The sequence below is a fragment of the Panicum virgatum genome, chromosome 1N, assembly GCF_016808335.1.
Source record: "Panicum virgatum strain AP13 chromosome 1N, P.virgatum_v5, whole genome shotgun sequence".
Taxonomy (NCBI): Eukaryota; Viridiplantae; Streptophyta; class Magnoliopsida; order Poales; family Poaceae; genus Panicum; species Panicum virgatum.
The window spans coordinates 16,454,805-16,478,456 of NC_053145.1; the positions used below are offsets into that span (position 1 = coordinate 16,454,805).

At 47.4% G+C, this 23,652-nt stretch overlaps 2 protein-coding genes across 2 annotated transcripts; one reads left to right on the forward strand and one right to left on the reverse strand.

Annotated features, from left to right (window-relative positions):
* Window positions 1-4,819: 4,819 nt before the first annotated feature.
* Window positions 4,820-7,904, forward strand: LOC120655345 (rho guanine nucleotide exchange factor 8-like). The gene is made up of 6 exons (XM_039933101.1): window positions 4,820-5,593; window positions 5,714-5,985; window positions 6,115-6,189; window positions 6,275-6,526; window positions 6,668-6,988; window positions 7,059-7,904. The coding sequence occupies exons 1-6, from the start codon at window positions 5,368-5,370 to the stop codon at window positions 7,476-7,478; spliced, it is 1,566 nt and encodes a 521-aa protein (XP_039789035.1). The 5' UTR covers window positions 4,820-5,367; the 3' UTR covers window positions 7,479-7,904.
* A 194-nt stretch (window positions 7,905-8,098) lies between these two features.
* LOC120655346 lies at window positions 8,099-12,471 on the reverse strand. The gene is made up of 3 exons (XM_039933103.1): window positions 11,857-12,471; window positions 11,081-11,161; window positions 8,099-8,963 (listed from the first exon to the last, which is right to left on the reverse strand). The coding sequence occupies exons 1-3, from the start codon at window positions 12,254-12,256 to the stop codon at window positions 8,524-8,526; spliced, it is 921 nt and encodes a 306-aa protein (XP_039789037.1). The 5' UTR covers window positions 12,257-12,471; the 3' UTR covers window positions 8,099-8,523.
* Window positions 12,472-23,652: the final 11,181 nt, after the last annotated feature.

Genomic DNA, 23,652 nt, shown 5'->3' on the forward strand with positions numbered 1-23,652 from the left:
GACAACTATAGATCTACGAGCTCCGACGGAGTCCCTCCCGAGCTCGTGGTTTTAGGTTTTCGCGGCGTCTCTGCCTCGAGCGGTCTGACCGGTTTGAAGAACCGGTCTGACCGGTCCGCGCAGAACCTCGCTGGTAAGAATCGTTTGCGATTCGCGCGTACTAGTGGTTTCGTGTGTTGACCAGATTTGCGTCAACAGAGTGGTCAAAATTCATCCACAAATATTCGTGTTTTGGTCCAGTGTTTCGGCGAGGCGCGCCGCGGGTGTTGCCGTTGCTGCCCGACGAAGTGATCCTGGAACAAATCCTGACGCGCGTCCCGGCCGCCCGCCGGTGATCGTCTTCTTCGCGCCCGCCTCCGCACGTTCTACCACCACAACTTTCTACACGTCCAGGCTTGAGTTGACCCCACCGCAGATCGGTTCTTCGCCATCGCCGCTGGAGCCCGCCTCGTTGACCCGCGCGCTCGCGGCCATGGACGGCCTGCGCGGCTGCGCGCCGGCGACCTCGTGCTGTCCGGCACCTGGCACTGCCGCGGGCTCACCCTCCTCTTCGAGCCCGGCGAGTCCGCGTACCACGTCTGCAACCTCTCCACAGGCGAGCTCGTGTCGCTGCCGCCGTGCGTGGGCCCTTGGTGCTCTCGAGCGCCCGGCTGGGGTTCCACCCGGCGGCCGCCGAGCACAGGGTGGTCATGCTCTTCGAGCACTGGAACAAGCGGCAGCGCTGCGAGGTGTACGGGCTCAGGTCCGGCGGGTGGCGCCCCTGCGCCGGGCAGCCGCCGGTGTTCGTGGACAGGTGCTTCTACTGGTACATGAACACACAGAGGAACTTGTTGTATGGCGCCGAATTTTTCGACGCACTGGAGCCCATCCTGTCGTTCTCCGTCGACACGGAGCAGTTCGCGTGGGTCGCCCGCCGATCGGAGGAACGGGTGCCGAGCTTGACGGCTCGCTGTGCGCGGTGGTCGACTCTCGCGTTGTCGCAGAGATACGATCGAGCTTTGGATTCTGTGTTGGAACTTGTTTCGGTGGTCAAAACGCCGAAAAGATGAGAAAACGGAAACGGATAAGAACCCCGTCAAGAAGAAGTCCATTTCGCTCCCTGATCACCAGCCCGCCCGTCAGTTTTTGAGCTTTTAGCCCAAATAAGTTTAGGCCCCTCATTTGCTTCCAATTATTTATTTCTGAGTTAAATTTCAGTGTATTTAAATTCATATGAGCTCTAAATAATTTAATTTTAAGCATATTTATACTGAAAATTATAAAAAAAATATGAGTTATTATTCTGAGTAAATGAAAACAACATGAATTTTATTCAGAATTATTTAAGTTTATTTTGAGTATTTATTTAATTTTTGACCAATGTTGTTATTAAATAATTTTCATGAGATACTAAGTTTAAATTTAAGTTTATTTTGCTTCTGCCCAACGGTGATGTAAAAATCAAGTTTCCACTACGTTCATTATGCTAAGTTTATTTTGTTTCATCCCAACAGTGATGCAAAATATTATTCAAGAGTTAATTAAAATTTATTTCTACCCAACGGTGATACAAATTGTTTATTTATATTTCAATCTGGCTAATGCTGATTAATTCATTTATTATGACTATCATTACTGATTAAACTCTATTTTTTGTTTACAATCAGATCCCACTCCCGCCAGCATCATAGCTATAGATGGCCAAAAGGCCCAAAGCCCACGGAGGCATGAGGCCCAGCCCTATTTGACCCGTGAAAGGACCTTAAGATGTCTAGTGGGGGGGTGAATAGGCTTTCTGTAGCTAAAACAACACTTAAAAACTGTTAGTCACAGAGTCTGTCCGGAAACTCCGAGTATAAGCCCGGAAACTTCGGGTTTTGTGTTTGGAGTATCCGGAGCTCTTGCCCAGAGACTCCGGGTATGAAAAAACTTCGGGTTTTGTGTTTGGAGTATCCGGAGCTCTTGCCCAGAGACTCCGGGTATGAAATTACTGAAAGTAAACAACTAGAATCTGAGTGGGGAAAAGTAGATCGAGCAAAGAAACAAGTACCAGGGGTTCCTATAGGTGAAGTTCCACAAGTTGGTTCGCTCTAGAAACTTGTAAATGAGTAGATCGAGCTCAAACCCTAGAAAAGTGTTCTCACAAGCAAGTAGTAAAGAAATCAAGTAAACAACACAAGAGAGGCAATGAATTGTTTCCCGAAGTTCACACCCAAAGGTGCTATGTCTCCGTTGAGGAAGGATTCAAGAGATGGCACTCAAGAATCCCTTAACTCCTCTCCCAAGGGCGAGATCACCTCTCAAGCCTAAGGTCACTTACTATGGATTCCTCGGCGAGGAATGAATCTTACAAACTTCTTGAGTTGCTCACAATCTCGGTTGAGCAATCACAAGCACGCCTAGCCGTCTAGGAGCACAAGGCTCCAAGAGTAACAAACTTGAAATCCGCGGGCTTGACAAAAACCAAGTGCTCAAGAGATAATGAGGTTCACTAGCACGAATCCTTGTTCTTGCTTGACTCTCACTCAAATCCCCCAAAAGAATCACTCAAGAATGAAGAATGGAGAGTGTGAGAGCTCTCTTCTTGCTAGGGTTTGTATTCAGTTCGAAGTTTTGGCAAGCGAGGGGTCTGAAGGGGTATGGAGGAGTATTTATACATCTTCACCTGAAAAAGAGCCGTTGGGGTCAGGGTTATCCGGAGACTCTGGGTATAAGCCCGGAAACTCCGGGCTAGCTTGATTTCGTACACTGAACAGGGTTCCCGGAGACTCCGGGCAACAGGGTCCGGAGAATCCGGCATTATACCCGGAGTATCCGGGTTAGGCAGGTCAGAAACTCATGATTGGCTCTTTTGAGTGGTATCTGTGGCTCACACTTGTTTTTCTAGGTTCCCTTGAGCACTAGTTCTAGATCAAAACCTTTGAACCAAGTCCCTCTTGATAGTACGGGGTTCCTATACTCAAATTTCAAATATAAAAACTATTTTCTTGAGTATGCTTGAGCACCGCCTTTTCATTCCTTTTTCGAGGGGTCATTCATTTTTATTTGATTTACTTGTTCAACCTCATCACCTTCACACATGCTCAATTACACTATTAAATATACATGTGTTTTGTCATTTATCACCAAAACCCACTTAGTGGCCTAGATCACTTTCAACCCGGCCTAAGCACGACCCTAGCACGAGGATTTTTGGGCCTAGGGCGGCACGGGCCCAATCATAGGGCCGTGCTTGGGTCTTTATGTCGGCACGCTGGACATGTTCAAGCACGACCCGAAATAGAGAGCCTAATGGGTCTGATGGGCAGCGCGGCAGGCCAGCACGGCCCAAGCCCGTTATATTCTTTTCCCAACCCTAATTTTCACCAATCTCCATCCTCTCTCTTTCTACTCCCCCTGTCTATCCGTCACCTCCCTCCACTGTCCTCTCTCTAATTCTTCTCTCTCCCCAATCCTGACGCCAAGCTGCCGGCCTCCTGCGGAGGCTCCCTGCGCCGCCACCGGCCTCCCGCACAGGCTCCCCACATCGCCGTTAGCCTCCCGTCACGTCATCGGCACGGCCGCCGCCACCCTCCCATCGGGTCGGCACTATGGCCGCCGGCGGCCTCCTGCACGGCCTCGCCACTCCATGGTCGCCGCGCTGGTGGGCTCCCCTCGCGTCGGCGCCACAGCCGCTGTTGACCTCCCATCCCGCATTCCACGCAGACCTCGCCGGCCTGCCCTCGTGCCGCGGTGTGGCCTCGCTGTGACTCGCTGCCACCCCGTGTCGAGCTCGGGCTGGCACGAGCACGCTGGGCCACCGTGCCTATTGTGCCAGCACGGCATGACTCAGCGGACGTAGTGGCGTGCCTGGGTCGTGAGGTCGGCACGGCGAGCCAGCACGGCATGGCACGATTGGCTAGCCGTGCCTAGTCGTCTCGTGCCCAATGGGATCGTGCCCGACCGTGCTCGTGCCGTGTCGTGCCGAGCCGCCAATCTGGCCATCTATACTTGGCCTTCTCAGTCCTCCTCCAGTTCTTCCTATCTCTTCTGCCTCCCGTGCTCGCCTAGGTTTTTTAGCGTGCAGACTTCTAGGTGAGCCTTAATAACCTTGGGATCAACCTCTACATGTTGGTTTAGGCCCTGTTTAGTTTCCAAAAAATTTCATGCCCTACAGTAATTTCGAATGTTGGACCACTAATTAGAAATATTAAATGTGAATAATTGACAAAACTCATTCCATAACTCCGGGTGAAATCGCGAGATGAATCTAATGAACCTAATTATGCAATAATTAGACAATATCGTGCTACAATAAACAACCTGTAATGATGAATTAATTAGGCTTAGTAGATTCACCTCGTGATTTCCCGTCCATCCGTGTAATTGGTTTTATAATTAATCTATATTTAGTACTCGTAATTAGTGTTGAAAAAGATGTCAACGGGCCCTTAATCATTAGATACCAAATTGGTCATTGCCGTATAAACATTCATTCAATCTTAATCTCTATTATTTTACCTAGTGTTAGAAGATACAAAAACCGCACTCACGTTGACGTTGTGAACGAAAGGCTACTTCCTGAGAATTTAGTTCTAGAGGGTTATTACTAAAATATTAAATTACAAATAAGTAAAATAAAAGCATCTATTTTGTTCGTTCAAGAAAAGTTCGTTCAAACAAATAAAAAAATCCATTTCCAACCCCTAGCAATTCCCCGTGGACCGTCGGATCAGACACAGAGCAATCACACGGTCAAGACAACATTGACGACCAGCTGACCCACCTGGTGGAGTCGATTTGGCGCCAAAGGAGTGGGCGGGAGCGCCGTAGTCTTGTGCCGCCGTTTTTCCCGGGCTCCCTCCCCCTCCCTCTCCGTCCCCTCCACCTCGCCTCCCACCTCTGAATTCCCCTCGTCTCTAAACAAAGCAAAGGCCCCCAGCTACCGACCACCGCCACCGCCACGGGGGAGAGAAGGCCGCACGAGAAAAACTAGAAATCCCCGTCGCCCCGGCCCGGCCGACGACATGAGCCGCACGTTCGCGCCCCGCTTAAATTAGGCAGGGCCGCCGCCGCCCTCCCCCATTTAGTTTTCCCGCGGGGGCCGGCCAGGTCGCTCGCCTAATTCCATCCCCACCGGCCGTCGTGCGCGACATGTCCTCTCCCCGTCCCCGCCTCGCCCTCCGCTAGCTGCTGTTCCCTTTGCCCGCGAGCTGCCGCCGCCGTCGCCGGGGGATCGATCGGCCGTCGGTCCGGAGGAGGAGCGGAGCGCGCGTTCCTGGGGCCGGCCGGCGCGAGCTGGGAGGAGCGAGCAGGGGGGGCGCCTCCTGAGGCGGCGCGGCGGTGCAAGACCGCCGGGTCCCGCGCGCCCACGCCTTGCGCGCCAAGCTCGAGGCGGTGGGCTGGGTGATGGTGCGCTTCCTCCGGCGCGGCCACAGCCTTGACAAGACCGGATCGCACAGCTGCGACACCCACCACCAGGAGCACCTCCTCCGCAGGAGCGGCAGCAGCACCACCGACATGCACGAGTCCGTTGGCAATGGCGCCGGCGCCGGCGGCACGCCGCCGCTGCCCAACGGCCGCGCCGCGGCCGCGGGGGCGCGGTCCCGGCTCGCCCGCGACGGGCCGCCCTCAGGTGCGCCTTCCAGTTCTGGGATTTCTTCTGTGCTGCTGCTGCATCCGGTTTGATTTTTGATGATCTGATGATGAATTGATGATGCGATTCTTGCTTGGATTGCTCGTGATTTTCGTTCAGAGCTGGACATGATGAAGGAGAAGTTCGCCAAGCTGCTTCTGGGCGAGGACATGTCCGGCACTGGCAAGGGCGTGTCGTCCGCGCTCGCGCTGTCCAACGCCGTCACCAACCTGGCGGCGTCCGTCTTCGGCGAGCACCGCAAGCTGGAGCCCATGGCGCCCGACACCAAGGAGCGCTGGAAGCGGGAGGTCGGCTGGCTACTCTCCGTCACCGACCACGTCGTCGAGTTCGTGCCCACGAGGCAGACCGCGGAGAACGGCACAACCATGGAGGTCCTCTTTCTTTCTTTTCTTTTTTTCTTTCCAGCGACATCGTCTCTTCAATTCATGCCTTGGATTGGACCAGATTCATCTTGACACGTACGGGGAAAAAACGATCATTGTTATTGGCATTGGCCGCAGATCATGTCGACGGCGCAGCGGCGCGACCTCGCGATGAACATCCCGGCGCTGAGGAAGCTGGACGCCATGCTCATCGTGAGTGCTAGCCCATAATAATGGAATGGGTCGTCCCATGTTCGTTCTGGGATCGATCAGCAAATATGCAACGAATGCGATGCAGGGCTACATGGATAACTTCGTGGACCAGACCGAGTTCTGGTACGAGAAGGGCGGCGACAACAAGCGCGACGACGACAAGTGGTGGATGCCGACGGTGAAGGTGCCGTCGGAGGGGCTGTCGGACGTGACCCGCAAGTGGCTGGAGTACCAGAAGGAGTGCGTGAACCAGGTGCTCAAGGCGGCCATGGCCATCAACGCGCAGGTGCTGGTGGAGATGGAGATCCCGGAGGTCTACATCGAGTCGCTCCCAAAGGCAATGCTTCTTCATTCTTGTTGGATCATAGAATTCAGATTTCAGTCACCTTTCAAAGCATGCTCAAACCATGGCATACTAATTGTTGGCACTGACATTGACATGACCCTGGATGAATGCAAATTAAAATTGCAAATGCAGAAAGGGAAGACGAGCCTTGGCGACGCCATCTACCGGAGCATCACCGAGGAGACGTTCGACCCGCTGGAGTTCCTGGCGGGCATGGACCTGTCGACGGAGCACAAGGTGCTGGACCTCAAGAACCGCATCGAGGCCTCCACCGTGATCTGGAAGCGCAAGATGCAGACCAAGGACTCCAAGTCGTCGTGGAGTTCCATCGTGAGCTTCGAGAAGCGCGAGCAGTTCGAGGAGCGCGCCGAGACCATCCTCCACCTCCTCAAGCTCCAGTTCCCCGGCACGCCGCAGTCGCAGCTGGACATCTCCAAGATCCAGTACAACAGGGTACAAGCTTCTTAGCTCCTTCATTCCATGGCAATGGCATTGCTCCTATTTGATTTCAATTTGATATCAGGACGTCGGGTACGCGCTCCTGGAGAGCTACTCGCGCGTGCTGGAGAGCCTGGCGTACAGCGTCATGTCCCGCATCGAGGACGTGCTGGCGGCGGACGCGGCGGCGCAGAACCTGACGGCGAGCGAGGCGGCGCGGCGGATGATGGAGTCGGCGGCGGAGGCGCCCGCGGCGCGGAAGCTGGACGCCAAGGAGGAGCTGGAGAAGCTCAACGAGGCGCCCGCCTCCATGACGCTCTTCGACTTCATGGGCTGGCACTTCGACCAGGACGAGCTCATGAAGCGCAGGGAGGACGGCACCCTCGACCCCGACGCCGAGGCCAAGCTCCTCAAGAAGGCGCCCAGCATGGCCCCCGCCAAGAAGTTCTCCTACGTCGACAGCCTCTCCTCCGGCGGCATGAGGAGCCCCTCCTCGCGCCACTGACTGACCGGGCCGGCCGGAGAAGAAGATGATGCATGGCGGCGGCGGATCATATGATTCTTGCACGCGTGTACATAGCTGAGGCGCAGCACGCCGTACGCGCCTACTAGTGATGTTCTCTTGGGCATCTTCTCTACTGATTCGTTTCTTGTCCTTTGCCTCCGCGTTCTAGAAGATTCTAGATGAGGGGAGGAAGAAGGTGAGTGAGCATTTTGGTCTGCGTACACATTCAGAGGATTGCTGCTAGCTGCGCGTAGCTACTGATTGTTTTCTCTCAACTACTAGTATGTACTACTACTGTACTTTGTACATGGCTCTCCAGAGCGGTTCTCCAGAAGAGGAGACGATTGGGCTCCGGGGAACTTGCAGTCAGGAAAAACACAATGTATTCTTTGATTTGTTTCAAGCTAATCATTTTTTCTGGACTCTGCTTGCGTTATCCCCCCTTCCAATTGGCTATGCATATCGAAATCTATGTTTCTCTTCTCTTGTTTTATGGATTGAAGTAAGGTAATAAAAACATCAGAATGCAAGAGGACTCGAAAAGTCAAATGACACCTATTTACTAAAATTTCACTAAAACGAAATCATGCACAGCTTTAACATAATTAAAACCGGGAAAATGTGAAACCACGCGACTTTCAACAGTGTCAAAGGTGTACAAAATGATTCAATTTGCCTGAGCATTGCCCACTCGTTCAGCACTTACAGGTGATCTCAGCAATCAGCATCCATTTGCCCAAGAGGCTAAGAGACTTCCAGGTGACTTTGACTTCTGAGAATAACGTGCATACACGTATGTTGCTATGATGCTATCTACTTTTTTCTATGCATGTATGGATGCCATATTGGAAGTATAAGAAATAGGAAAACCCAAATAGGAACTTGAGAAGCTAACTAATCCCTCATTCCCTCCCCTATCTCTAGTGCAAAAAAAAAGAACAAAATCAATCACTTGTTAGCAATCGAACCCAAACCAGGCATTTACAACAACACCCAAACCTCAAACGAATAAGTAGAACTCTATGTACATTTATTTATACAGCAGTCAGGTATCTAAATCGCTCTCCGGCCTGTGTTGTTCAACCAAAGCAGTAGGGCTAGGAACATTGTGCTCGATGTAGTCATCCGAGGCTTCATCCTCATCATCAGATGAAAGAAGGGAGGAACCCATCCATTGCTTGAAACCATCACTTATGCGCCGCTGCATCTCTGGAGTCACTTCCAATTTGGACTCTAGCATCTCTAGACCCACATTGTGGGTAGCGTAATCGCCCTCGTCAAGGACAACTGCGGCTTTCCTTCTCAAGAAGAAGGCTGTGCCACCGTATAAGATTGCCAAACCCCAGGCTGTAATTTCATAGCACAAGAAAAGTGGAACAGAGCAAGTACTTCCTAGAGCCAGCAATGTTGATCCTAGAACAATTGCCATGAGACCAAATACTACCGCAAAAACTGCATTAAGTATAGCCAGGCAACGAACACCACCTGCAAAATTCCAAGATGAGACTTAAGTGACTGAACCAAGAATTTACCTGCACATGCATATTAGGATTCTAGATTGGCCGTGCTGGTACCAAGTTAAGAACCAGTAGCCTACACATCAGCAACATACAAGTTTCTTTTACTAATATGTGATGTTATGCAAGTTATTACATTAGGTTAGAAAAGATTTTCAATACAAGTTTGGAAATCACTTGCTTAAAATCATATATAATCAGCCATCAACACAATATCTGGCCATCTGGGTGCTCATAACTGGTTATGGTGTTAACAAGACAAAGTACAAGTAATTGGTTATCACTAAAAATCATTGTCAACGGATTAGTGGCTACATCTCAACATACAAAAAGTGAACTAGTGGCTAGTTTTCTATGATTCCATAATCCATAATAGTAATTCTTTTTGTTCAAAAAAAGGTTGCTAAATTTAAGGTACACATAGCAGTTTTGTATACAGGTCAGGAATCAAAATTTTGAGTGAATGGTGGGTGGACATTTCTCCATTCTTGAGCACATGCAGAGAAACCCACACACCTAAGGTGGGAGAATGTGAATGAAGCTGATGCATGTTGTCATACTATATTTACCAGTGAACCAGCAACATATTAATAGAAAAAAGGGAGAAGAAACATTTCCAATGGGAAGACCAAAAGATGCATCATTGTCCATTCTACACATCAAATATTGCTAGTTGCAATAGTGAAATCATAAATTTATGCATGTGCAGGGAGCTTATTCCCTGTTAATGCAGTGGTTAAAACCTTCACCATGTAGTTGCTTAAGCATCTATGCTTCAGTACTAAGCCCGCACATATGTCTGGATTGATGATTCCACTATGGCAACAAGAAAACCCAGGCCGAAACCTACCCAAAAGAAGCCTATAGTAATAACTATTCCTTGTGTAGAAATCTCCTACATCCAACAATTGTTTTCAGTCAATGCTGCCTCTTACCCCCATCCCCCACCGATATGCACAAAACTGATATCAATCAAAATTTGTGAACCGTCAAAAGGTATGCATCTTTCTCATAATCTGCCTATGCAAATATAACTAAGAGCCAATTGAAGACTTCAAGTATAAGAGTACTAAGAGTAGATGAAAGTCTTGTAGAAGTGAATAAAGAAAGTTCAAAAAGTATGAATGTTGACATTGGCTCGTTAACTGACCAAAAAAATTAATGAATATTGATGTATTTGGATCTGGAGAAAAGTTTTTAGCTTTCTTTTTATTTTACTTGGTAAGATTGGGTCAATATGCCATGTCATGCTAGTAGCTGAAAGCGGATTAAGTCAGATTTGTTCATTTGGCCATATCAGAACAAAATTTTAGAGATTTAAATAATCAATTGTCAAATTTAGAAGCACACACAACACATCCCTCTAAGTTTAGGTAGCAATGATGCATTTCACATGGTGCGTGGAAAATCAGTTGTGATATGTAAAGCTGGATCTGTACATTAGAAAGTTTTCGTATTTTATTGTGTTTGCTCAGCATATCACATTGGATAACAAATTTCTGATAGTGGCAAGTTTTCTTTCAGTGCACATATATATAGTATATATAGAGTATTTATTATTTCTTATTGTGAGGTTCTGCAATATAGTATTTATTGAGATAGTCAACAATATTCAGACATTACAACAATAGAGTGTGCTTTCTGTAAATATACATTGATAGGAAGTACCAGGAAACACCATCAGGGGCTACTTACGATGGAAATGTAGGATTTGCATTAGTTAAACTTATGCATACTAATAATGGTTAGTTCAGCTGCCAATTATGCATGTTGAATCAATATATTTATTATATCAAACTAATGTTTTCCTTTACCGTAAGGTGATTGTAATAAACCATTCTGAAGTGGAAGAGACAATGATATCTGTAATTCTAGGGCTAGAGAATGGAATATCTCATTACAATTTAAGACAAAACAGACAAAACAGGGGGCAGGAAAAAGCATGCTTCCAGAAACCTAACAGATTTGAATGTCTTATAGCTGGAATGAGTAAATGACCTCAGTTTGCTCCATACTTTCTTAGTGCCACCAAAAAAAGTCTGGGTCTCATAAAGATACCTGACAAGGATGCATATATGAACTCACCTCTTCTAGAAGCACAGAAGTTATTCTCAACAACACAGATCATGGGATGCCTTCTTGGAGCAGCATATGCAACAGACATTCCTGCAAGTATGTATTGGTTTGATGTTCAATTTGAGAAGCAAAAAAATGAATTTAAAGGCTTTGCTGCAATGCTCAGCTGCCAAGAAAACGGATGAATAACAATGACAAAAAGACAGCCTAATACAGGGTATACATGAACCATATCAACTCATCTCATCTACAAAATAGGCAAACGTAGAGCCATGAAGCTACTGCAGCTAAATTTCGCTTCCCTTCAGCTAAGCATAAATATCACCTCAAGAAATTAGCTGTGTATGAAACCAATCAGGTAATTCCAACTTTCAGGAGTAAAATTTGCCTAGTTTGTTGGGTGCAATGTGGAATCTAGCTAGTTACGAGAGTCACTACCAACTAATATTATTGTGCAAATATGAGCGGCTCCAAAACAGGTTCTCTCAAATAGCTCGTACATTGCAACCAAAATGAGGCCTCTAATGCCACTTAAGTTAAAGTTAAATGCAATACAGAAAATGCACATGCTCAAATGGCGAAGTGGGACAAAGATACATTATGTTCCAGATATATTCATATATACATACATGTCTTCAAATTGCAATCACAACCCGCAATTTTCAACCAAACCCAATGTCCAATACAGCGAGGCTAATAATCACAGTAACTTATTTGGTATACCACATACTGTTCTTAAAAAAAAGATCGCACAAGTGCCACAGGAAACGAGATTGTGGGCTTACCAGCTACAAGGTAGGTGAGCGAGATGCCGAAGAGGACGGCGGAGGGCACGAAGACGACCATCCAGTAGAAGTCTGCAGCCTCGGCGGTGGTCATGTAGAAGGCACCCCCGCGGTAGCGGTACGCCTCGGGCTCCTCCTCCCTGCTGCTGGCGGCGGCGGGCAGCGCCTCGAGCATGCGGCGCTCCCGGCAGAAGGGCCGCTCGGCGGGCTCGGCGGGGAACACGATCCCGAGGCTGACGCACGCCGCGGCGGCCACGGCGGCTGCGACGCAGCAGGCGGCGGCCACGGCCAGCGGGCGGCGGAGGCGCGGGAGGGAGCAGTGCTCGTCGTCGCGGAGCGCCGCGTAGGCGCGCCGCGGCATCAGGAACGCCTGCCGCAGCGCGTCGCCGAGCAGCGCCATCTGCGCGGCGGCGGCGCAGGAGGAGGAGGAGAGGGGGATGGGACGAGGGTTGGGCCGCGGTGGGTGGGGGCGAGAACCCTAGACGCGGTTTTGCGGGTGGGGGAGGGGAGGAATCGGCGGCATGGGGGGAAGAATTTTTTTTAGCAGGAAAACAAAAGGAGATCCCCTGAGACCAAATTGGCTACAAATTCGGGGACTTGTTCATGAACACCACTGAGCCAGAAGGTACGACGTTCGTCCCATGAACAGCAACGCTATCAGCTACTTTGTTGCATGATCTTGGACAAACTCGAACCACACATTAATCAAACACTTATTCATAAAATTCCTGATTTGGCGAAATAGACCCCCTTCTGTGCTTCTATCCAGATCAAGTCAGTCCTTTATGGAGATTTGATGCATCAGTCTCAAGCACTATTCTCGTCATTCCCAGTTGAACCACTCTTTGTAGACTATTCAAAGCAGCCAAGGCTTCCGCGTGTATTGGACTTGTGACATGCTCTAGAGATCCACAACTGTTGACAGCCAAAATTGGCACCAACCGGTCTGACCGGTCTGACCGAGCGGTCTGACCGGTCTAGGCATTGTGGCCTGACCGGTAGGTCCGACCGGTCCAGGTAGAGTTCGAGTACAACTAGGATTTTTCATAGATTTAGATCTGTAAACAGGATTTCTTGCGGGATAAGTCCACCCCACCCTATAAATATAAAGGGTCACGGCCGATTGAGGGTAATCCCAATCGATTCACACATTTATCATTTACTTTTTCCTCCAAACCCTAACTTTTCCAATCTCATCTGTTGTTCTTCGCTCGTCTCTACGGCGTTCGAGGATGTTCTGAGTAGCCTGCCGACCTCAGAGCAACCCTAGATCCATGAGCTCCGACGGGTCCCTCCCGAGCTCTAGGTTTCAAGTCTTCGTGGCGTTCTCTGTAGAACCGGTCTGACCGGTCGCCATAACCGGTCTGACCGATCTGTGCGCAGGGAGCCCGTTGGTGAAGATCGTGTCGACGATCAACGCGCGTTCTAGCGCATTCGAGTGTGTTGGCGCAAATTAGTGTCAACACACTTTTTGGCGACTCCGCTAGAGACAGATTAATCTGATTTTTAAACCGATCTAATCTAGTTCTCAAATAAGATGGGCGTCATCACCGACCTCGACGAAGGCAACATCTCCACATCTATTGAGGAACTCAGCGAGGTGGAGCGCCAAGAGTACTTGGTGGTCAAGGAGCACTTCAAAGCACAATTCTTGAAGGGATTCAAAAAAAATCAGCAAGGCTAGGTCACAAGGGTTCAAGACTTTGTGATGCCCTCCTTCACGCTCAGGAATAAGCAAGTCGAGGTAATAAGCAATGTAAGCACTTCATCTTCCGACTTGTTTAGCCAATTATCATCTATTATGGATAAGAAAATTGCTGATATATATAAGCCCATGAATGATTTAAAAGATCAAATAGATATCATAAAAAAAGGCAAATCTGTAGATGATAATTGTGCTTTCCAAACTGCTAATTCATCGGCTACGCCAGCATCTGTTCAAGAACCACTATATGGCATGCCGACGAACTATTTTGCAGGGCAAACATCACCATTGCAGCTGGTACAGCCGAATGCGGCTGGACCGGTCAGACCGGTCCAACAGACCGGTCAGACCGGTTTGATGGTGGTCAGCCCAGTAACATCTACACCGAACACGTCTACTTTTTGCTCGGCAATCCTTAGCCGAACCAATGAGATGACAAATTGTGTGCAGCCTTCTCCTTCATAAGAATCTGGTCCTACACATGAACCGATTTTTGTTAATGTACATGAAAATTCTGCGGGGCATGCACCGATAAGTTCTATTCAGACGATGGTACAAGATAATCCTATAGAACATCGTCTTACTTCTATAGCACAAGCATCCACGAGTGGTAGATGCAAAGCCGATCCCGCTAGGTTGAAAGAGGATCCGGCTAGTGCGATGAAAACTAAATTCGGTGTGGATATATGTAATTCTATATTATACTAAAAGCCATATCCTGCTGAATTTGATTTAGTTTTTTTCCTGTTGGTTGGTGTGTTCCTGATTTTGTGAAATTTAGTGGTGATGGTAATAGAGCACCTTGGGAGCACATTGACCAATATATCTTACAATTGGGAAAAGCTGGTTTCCATGAGACTTTGCACATTCGCTTGTTTTCATTATCTTTGATTGGAACCGCTTTTTCTTGGTTTTCTTCATTGGCCCCGAATTCTATTCAATCTTGGAATCAGTTGGAACGTAAGTTTCAATTTAACAGTTTCTGAAAAGGAATTGGCCGATTTGGCTTTCGATGGTTTGCGTTCTTATTTGAAAAAGGAACTCGAAGGCTTTGAGTACTACACTGTTAATTATTTGCACATGAAAGTCTTGGGTTTAGAATTTAGACTCCAGAACGCAAAAGATGCCCATAATACTCATCGGTCCATACATGTTGATTGTAAATCTGATTTGGATGATGAGAAAAAGGAATTTGCTCAATTCATATGGCCATCAGAAGCTAAGCCATGTTCTTGTTCATCGGTTAAGCCGATTCCGAAGAATCGGCAAGAACAAGTTCCTTTCACATTTGATGTTTCTAAGTGTGACGCATATTTGATGAATTGCTTAGAAGCGAAAACATCAAGTTGTCACATGTCATACCGCCACTTGAGGAGCTAAAGCAGCATGCATATTGCAAGTGGCATAATACTTTTTCTCATGCAACTAATGATTGCAATATCTTTCGTCGAAAAATCCAATCGGCCGTTAATGAAGGACGATTGGCAATGCATGTGGTAAAAGATGACAAGGCGTCATTCCCTATCCATACGATTGATTTGGATAATGTCAAGGTACTCATTCGGCCGGAACAAGCCGAAGGAACAAAAGGGAAAAAATATTATCATTGGTGAGCCAAGGTCGAAAAATATCAATGACAAGATTCAGGCTAGGGAAGTGATGATGGAGAAGACTCCTTGGTGAGTTTGGGTCAGACCGGTCAGGCAAAAAGCCGACCCAGAGCTTTCAAGTCTAAGCACCCGAAAGAAAGTACTGGGAAGGTTAATAAGTCGAAGGTGCAGGGGAGTTCTACAAAGCAGAAACTCACCTTCGCTCAGCTACTGCACAAGTACACAAAGGTCGTTCCAAAAGATCGGCCACTAAAAAAGAACCAAATTCACCTCCGCGTCAAGGAAAGCGTTCTTCTCCTAGGGGAGAATCCAGCAAGCGTAGGGGTGACAGCACTACAGCATTCCCTCCTCAAATGATGTGTACTACCACGCCATGGGCGTCACCGGCATCGGGTTTTTCTTGTCCTACATGGGGGCATGAAGGAATTTGGATGTATTGTTATCCGATGCTATACCCACCATCTCACCACAGGGAGGAGGATCACAGAAGGCCTGTGTTCGGCAAGGTTGCACGACCAATTGGGACCCCACCAATCAGGTCAGAGGCGGCAGCCTGCACCGGTCAGACCGGTCGCCACTGACCGGTCAGATCGGTCTCATCAGAGACCGGACAAAACTCATTCTCCAAGACAGGTTTACCGTGTCAAGGAGAAGAAAGAAGAGGTACAACCCACTATTGATCCAGAGAAAGCTAAAGCCGATGATGTTGTGCAAATCGGCAATATCAAAGTGGTTGTCAATAATGCGGGTACAAGACTGATGGTTTTTGGTAAATCGGTCAATCCTTCTATCCAAAAGCCGATCATGGCTAATGATCATAAGGCTAGCAGCAGTAACTCGACATCAAAGTACTTTCAACCAAGAAGGTGTCCTTCAGGGTTGACTCGTACTCAAAGAAGGAAGCTGCAGCATCTACGTGCTCAGGAGAAGAAGGAAAAAGAGTTCAAGAGGCCGAGGGACAAACAATCCAACCACTACAGACCAATGGTCCCTCAAGGCAAGGTATGGAGGGTCAAAGCAGTTGACCAGCCAGCACGACCGGTCGAACCGCCTCAGGAGATCGGTCTGACCGGTACAAGCGGCCGGTCTGACTGCCCAGAGCAACCGGTCAGACCGGTTGAGGTCACATCAAAGCAGAAAGCCGAATTGGCAACGCCCGTTTCGGTTCCTTACGATAGAGAAACACCGCTAGCATTTTTGGTACTAGGCAATGAGGAGCTAGTGGGTCATGAGGCTACATCAAAAGCACAGCAATATGGAGCTCGATGATATTTAAGTGCTCGGGGGGCAAAATATTGGCAACTAATGATTTACCTCATGAAGTTTCTGTACAACGGATCAGTTTGCAAGGGGCGCTCAAGACTTTGATAATGTTCTTGAAGTGTTGAGTCGGTTGAAATTGTAATATCAACAAATAAAAGCCGAATTAGAAGTTTTTTCAATTCGAGCTAAAAAATGGTAAATTGTTTCTAATGAGGTATATCGATGCTCTTACTTCTATTCTTCGGTTAAAGAATGAAACCGAATTTACTTGGGGGCAAAACAGTAAGAGGTCTTTGGTTTATTTGTCTTCACCATCTGTGCTCATGGCGTCTAGGAGAGGGGTTCCTTTCAGGCTTTATGTGGCTGCTGAAGACAATGTCATTGGGGCTGTTTTGACTCAAGAAATCGACAAGGAGAACATCACCCCTTCGACATATGAGCATCTTCCGGAGGACGTTCGTCTACTACTGGAGGAGCGCAAGAAGAAGCGCAATGAAGAAGATCTACAAGCGGCGCTTGCGAGCATCAAGGTCGATCGACGCGGCAAAGTCACCAAGATCAAGGAGATCGACTTCGCTTCTACCTCCTTGGATGCATCTACTGAGGTTGATCAGAATCCTTTCCCAGTGTATGTGTTGGAATTGAATAATCCTAAAGTGCTAGTTCGGCCGAGTCAATCCAAATCAACCAAGGGGAAGAATGTAGTTATTGGTGATGAAAGACCTGAAAAGAAGCTGGCACAGAAGATCCCTCAAGGCAAAAAACACTCGGGGGGGCAAGACAAGAAGAAGAAGGCCGACAACAAGTCGACCGGTCTGATCGGCCACAGCGGCGGTCTGACCGGTTCGACCGGTTTGACCGGTCGTGGGACTGGTCTGACTGGTGCGCCCAGTAAATCTGGGAACTCCTCTAAAATCAAGACAAGGCCGAGTTTTAAGGAACTCTTGGCTAAATATGAGAAGGAAGGGAGTGCTCAGAGACAGAAGGGGCGACCAAGCGAAGTCAAGGATACGGGATCATCGTCGAGACATCAAGAGCAATCGAGTCAAGATGTTGATTGCAGCAAAGAGAATGAGAAGAGCAAGGAGCAAGATTCAAAGTATTTACAGCCGAGGTAGTGTCCCTCAGGCTTGTCTCATACTCAGAAGCGAAGGCTGCAACGTATGCGCAAGAAGGAAACAATGGAACAACAAGTGGAGGCCGTGCCAAAGACGTCAGCGACAATGAAGAAGGTGTGGCGGCCCAAACAAGTTGTTTCAACATCGACTTGAGAAAAACATGGCCGATAATTGTTTATCGCCTTTAGTACAAAAAATGGCCGATGTAGTGTTAATCATCGCCCTTAGACAATTTTGGCTCAGAAGAATGTTTTTTGGCAAGCAAGCTTTATCAAAAAAAATAGGGGGGCATATGTTGACAGCCAAAATTGGCACCAACCGGTCTGACCGAGCGGTCTGACCGGTCTAGGCATTGTGGCCTGTCCGGCAGGGACCGACCAGTCTGACCGGTCCAGGTAGAGTCCGAGTACAACTAGGGTTTTTCATAGATTTAGATCTGTAAACAGGATTTCTTGCGGGATAAGTCCACCCCACCCTATAAATATAAAGGGTCATGGCCGATTGAGGGTAATCCCAATCGATTCACACATTTATCCTTTACTTTTTCCTCCAAACCCTAACTTTTCCAATCTCATCTGCTATTCTTCGCTCGTCTCTACGGCATTCGAGGGTGTTTTGAGTAGCCTGCCAACCTCAGAGCAACCTTAGATCCACGAGCTCTGATGGGGTCCCTCCCGAGCTCGAGGTTTTAGGTCTTCGCGGCGTTCTATGTAGAACCGGTCTGACTGGTCGCCATAACTGGTCTGACCGGTCTGTGCGCAGGGAGCCCGTTGGTGAAGATCGTGTCGACGATCAACGCGCGTTCTAGCGCATTTGAGTGTGTTGGCGCAAATTAGTGTCAACAACAACCTCCTTCTAAAAACTCACCAGTATTATCTCTTGCTACAAAACCCCATCCACCAGTGTTTGATTTGGCCCGAAAAGCTGCATCGATGTTAATCTTATAACATCCAGGTTGTGGAGGTTCCCATTTGTGTTCCTTTTTTTGTCCTTTTTCTGTTTCCTTCTTCCTTAGTTTTTCAAAATCAGCCACAAAAAAGGTAACAAGCGAGCTTATTTCCTGAGCTGACAGCCTTTTGTCTCTAGCATTAACCTTATTTCTAGCCGACCACCACCTCCATAACAGAACCCATACCTTCTGTTGTGTATCTTCATCCATTTTCCAAATTTCTTTAATTGTCTCCTTTGCTGATTTACATTCCACCAGGAGAGTTCTAATATGTTCCATTTCCAATAATCGCCAAACTTCCTTAACGCCCTGGCATTTGAAAAAAAGATGGCCACAATCCTCGTCCAATCTCCTGCACATAGGACAGATTGTTTCATTTTTCATTCCTCTTCTAGCAATATTTCTTCGAACTGCCAAGCTATTGTGTGCTAGTCTCCATATAATCATTTTCACTTTGTTTGGGAGAGGCAGTTTCCAAATCCTTTTCCATTCGAATCTGCCCACACCTGAGTCATTAGCATTTGATCTCGATGCATCCCTTACCTTATCTTGCTCTCTTTTGCTAACAGCCAGCTTGTACGCAGATTTTACAGAGAAGTCCCCTTTAGGATTAAAGTGCCATGCTGGCTAGTCTTCACTGTTGTCATATGTAGCCATTGACAAAATAATTTCAGCATCTCCCTCCCAGAAAGTGTCATTCAACAGCTATTCATCCCAAGAACCAGTTAAGGGATCAATCAATTCTGACACTTTTGTGAGTAAAGAAGAACCCCTTGGGGTGGCTGGTCGACGAGTAACCCCCAGTGGAATCCATGGATCCGACCAAATATCTAAAGAAGTTCCTTTGCCCACCCGCCGGATCACTCCTTCTTTTAAAATTTCAACCCCCTGTAAAATACTCCACCAAGTGTATGAAATTCCATCCCTTGCTGTACACTTTAAAATGGTACTATCAGCAAAGTATTTTGCCTTCAGGACCCGGCTGCACAGGGAATCCGGATTGGTCAAAATCCTCCATGCCTGCCTTGCCAACATAGCCAAATTGAATAAATACAAGTCCCTAAAGCCCAAATCCCCATCCTTTTTTGGGAAAGTTTGTCCCAGCTCAGCCAATGGATCTTATTCTCCTTATCATTTTGATTCCACCACCATTTTCCAATAAGCGAATTCAGTTCATCACACAATCCCTTGGTTAGATCAAAACACGACATTGCATAGGTTGGAATAGCTTGTGCCACAGCTTTAATCAGTACCTCTTTGCCGCTTTAGAAAGCAACTTCTCTTGCCATCCTTCAATTCTTCCCCATATTCTCCTTTTAATATATTCAAACGCTTTCTTCCGTGATTTGCCAATAGATACAGGGAGACCCAGATATCGCTCACTTTTTGCATCTGAACCAATATGTAATTATTCCCTTACATGGGCTTTGCAAATCACATCTGTATTTGGGCTGAATAAAACTGAAGACTTATCTCTATTTATCAGCTGTCCCGACGCCCTCTCATAAACATGCAAGATTCTTTGTAATTCACTGGCATCCTCCTTTCGCGCTCTCATAAGGATTAGAGAGTCATCCGCAAAGAACAAATGATTTATCCTCGGTGCTGTCTCACATATTTTGATTCCTTTAATTTTACCTTCTGATTCAGCATTTTGCAGCAAGGCTAACAAAGCTTCCGCACAAATAATGAATAAATACGGGCTGAGGGGATCTCCTTGCCGAAGCCCTCTTTGTGGAGTCACATTTGTTGTGTATTCATCATTAATCTTAATGCGATAGGAAACCGTCGTAACACACATCATAATCAAATTAATCCACTTTTCACTAAAACCTAGCTTCTCCATCATTTTCTTCAAGAATATCCACTCCACTCGATCATAGGCTTTACTCATGTCCAATTTTATTGCTGCTACCCCTTCTTTCCCTCTCCTTCTTTGTTTTAAATAGTGAGTCAGTTCATATGCCACCAGTACATTATCCGTGATTAGATGACCTGGGACAAAGGCACTCTGGAATTGGGAAATAATTTCTGGTAAGATTGTTTTCATTCTATTTGCTATGGCCTTTGAGATCAACTTGTAGGCAACATTACATAGACTGATGGGGCGCAGGTCCTTCAGTTTTTCTGGTTTATTTACTTTTGGAATCAGCACTATTACAGTATCATTCCAACCCCGTGGCATACGACCTCCATTCAACACACTGAGCACCTCTTCCTTCAATTTGTCCCCAACCAGCGACCAGAACCTCTTGTAAAAGATTGACGGAATTCCATCAGCCCCTAGGGCCTTCAGATCGCCCATTTCTTGCAAAGCTTTCCAGACTTCATCATCCGAGAAAGGAGCCTCCAAACATTCATTCATTTCATGTGACACCCGTGTATGGACACACCCAAGCACCTCCTCCATCTGAACATCTGCATTAGACATAAAAAGATCTTGATATTGGTTAGCTATAAAAGTTTTCAAAGATTTCCCCGCCACCACATCTCCCCCATCCTTCAACAGCTTGTCAATATGATTATTCTTTCTCCTTTCAGAAGCTTGGGCATGAAAAAATTTAGTATTTCGATCACCCTGGGTCAGCCAAGTAGAATGGGCTCGCTGCTTCCAATATATATGCTATTGGTCCAACAACCTCTCCAACTTGTAGCGTAATACATGTTCCTTGTTAACTTGTTCTTGGCTGGTGCTTCTACATCTGCAAATCTCCAGCTCTCTCCTTACCCCTTTTATTCTCCACTCCAACTCCCCTAAAACATGCTTGTCCCATTCCCAGAGATCAATCAACAATTGCTTCTATATCTCCATTAAGCTAGTGCCACCCAACTCCTAAGCCTTATACCACGCTTCTTCTACTCTAGCTGGGCCCTCTTCTTCCTCTAGCCACCGTGCCTCAAATTTCTTCATAATTTCCATTGGCCTTCTCCACTCCTTCTTCTCCCTTCCCCCCAGCTCCACAATGATTGGTCTATGATCAGAATGCCTCGGATCTCCATTTATAACACGAACCAAGGGAAAATGATTTCTCCATTCACTATTCGCCACTGCTCAATCTAAACGCTCCTTCACATACCTATCTGCCCTATGATGGTGATTTCTCCAAGTAAATATATCACCCCCATACCCAATATCATGCATGTCACAGTCCACCAGGGCTTGACGAAAATTATCTATGCTTTTCTCAGATCTGGGTTGCCCTCCAGCCTTTTCACAATTAAACAGTATCTCATTAAAATCCCCACAACAGAGCCATGGTAAATTACTTCTATCTCTCAAAATCCTCAAAAGCCTCCAGGTTTTTTCCTTCTCCTCACTGCGTGGTTCACCATAAATCCCAGTGAAATGCCATAGCAAACCATCCTCTTCTTTTATTGTAGCATCAATATGGTACTTTGACATACTATTTACAGTGAGATCAATCCCTTTCCTCCAAAATAATGCCAAACCCCCACCCAAACCAACACAGTCCTTCACAAAAAGATTTGGCATATGGAGATACCACCGAAACCTTTCCATCCATTTTGCATCATGTTTTCCAAAAGACCACGAACTGCCGGGCCGTTCCCCAATCCCCGGCAGTTCCAAGCGATAAGCCTCATTTTGCCTGGCGGGATTGCTCAGGCAACCCCACCATTTCATCAAAATTTTCCTCCAAAAGACACCTCTCCCCAACACCCTCACCACCCTTCAGCTTCTTCCCTACTGCTGTAGACTCTTCATCTGAATTAGGCCCTTGTCTTTTCTTGTTTAAACCCACTGTTGGAACCCCACTTGTCTTGGTAGAATCAGATCTTGGCCTTTGCTTGAAAATCAGTCTCTTTGAGGATAGATGCAACACCCCTTTAGCCCCTCCCCCTTTACTGCCATCTCCCACTTGTTTTCCTGCTGTATTGGAATTAGAATTAGTGGGCACCACTACTACTCCACCCCCCCGATGCCTCCTGCACATTCTCATCGACATCCATATTGAAAATAGCCTCCGTCTCTACTTCAGATTGTGAAAGAATTTCACCAGCCCTTCCCTCCCCAATAGATTGCTTTTCAACATTGAGAACCACATTCTCCTCCAATCCCGGAGACCCAATTGCCACCTCTGTATTTTTTGCATAATTCAGAACCTTCGGATCAGATTGCTCCCCTTCTTGGATTTTCTCATTCTCAAAAACCAGCTTTTTTTGGACCCCCTCTCTGTCTCCGCTAGACTGCAATTTCAAAGGACTAGTACCATCATCTCTCAGGTTATCCTCTCTGAACTCTGAAAATTTACCTGAAGCCTCCGCACTCCCGGATCCCTTATGTCCTAAACTCCTCCCCCCACTTCCATCTTTTTGCTGTTGGATACTTCCACTCGAGCCTCCCCCTTCTGACCACTTCCCCCTTCCCTCCTTCTTACGTATTGGGTTCATCCTTAGCCATTCCCCAAACTGCCTTCTTTCTTCCTGCCACACCCCTTCATCACACTCCTTTTCCACATGACCCAGGTGACCACACACATAGCAGAAATTAGGCAAGAACTCGTATTTAATATTGCACCATCCCTCCCCTTCCATGGTGACTCCCCTTAATGCGACACCTTAATTAGCAGAAAGAGGTTTTCGAATATCAAGCAACACCTTAATGCAAAGGAACTCCCCTACAGCCAGTCCATCCTCATCCATGTCCACCTCCAAGAAACGTCCCACCTTATTACCAATCCTTCGTGCTGTTTCCTCATTCATCAAACCAAGTGGCAGATCAAAAACCCTGATCCAAATCGGAACAGAGACAAATTCCAATTCTTTTAACCTTTTAGAGCCATCAAAATCCACCACTATCAACAGATCCCCTCAAACTCCCATGGTCCTTCCATAATGGCCCTGCGCTTCCCACCTGGCTGCAGAAATGTGAAAAGGAACAAATTGTTGCCCAGTTCCTTGCACCGGATCCCCTCCCTGGGACACCATATCTTCCCCACTGTTGGAACCAAACCATCAGCATAACCTGATTTTGAAGAGAACAACTTGCCCACCGCCTGCAGGGGCCGGCCAGCCTCCCTTCGCTCCACCTGCCTTGCACCCTTGACAGCCTTCTGTTCTTCCTCAGAGAGCTTCAAACCACCCAGGAGCCCCTCCAGGTCCTCAACCCCCTTCTTCCTGCCCCTATCCATC

Coding starts and splice junctions, on each gene's coding strand:
- LOC120655345 (XM_039933101.1), top strand. CDS start 5,368: ATGGTGCGCTTCCTCCGGCGCGGCCACAGCCTTGACAAGACCGGATCG. Junction 5,594..5,713: donor CCGCGACGGGCCGCCCTCAG/GTGCGCCTTCCA, acceptor ATTTTCGTTCAG/AGCTGGACATGATGAAGGAG. Junction 6,190..6,274: donor AGCTGGACGCCATGCTCATC/GTGAGTGCTAGC, acceptor AATGCGATGCAG/GGCTACATGGATAACTTCGT.
- LOC120655346 (XM_039933103.1), bottom strand. CDS start 12,256: ATGGCGCTGCTCGGCGACGCGCTGCGGCAGGCGTTCCTGATGCCGCGG. Junction 11,162..11,856: donor GCTCACCTACCTTGTAGCTG/GTAAGCCCACAA, acceptor ACATACTTGCAG/GAATGTCTGTTGCATATGCT. Junction 8,964..11,080: donor CTTCTGTGCTTCTAGAAGAG/GTGAGTTCATAT, acceptor GGAATTTTGCAG/GTGGTGTTCGTTGCCTGGCT.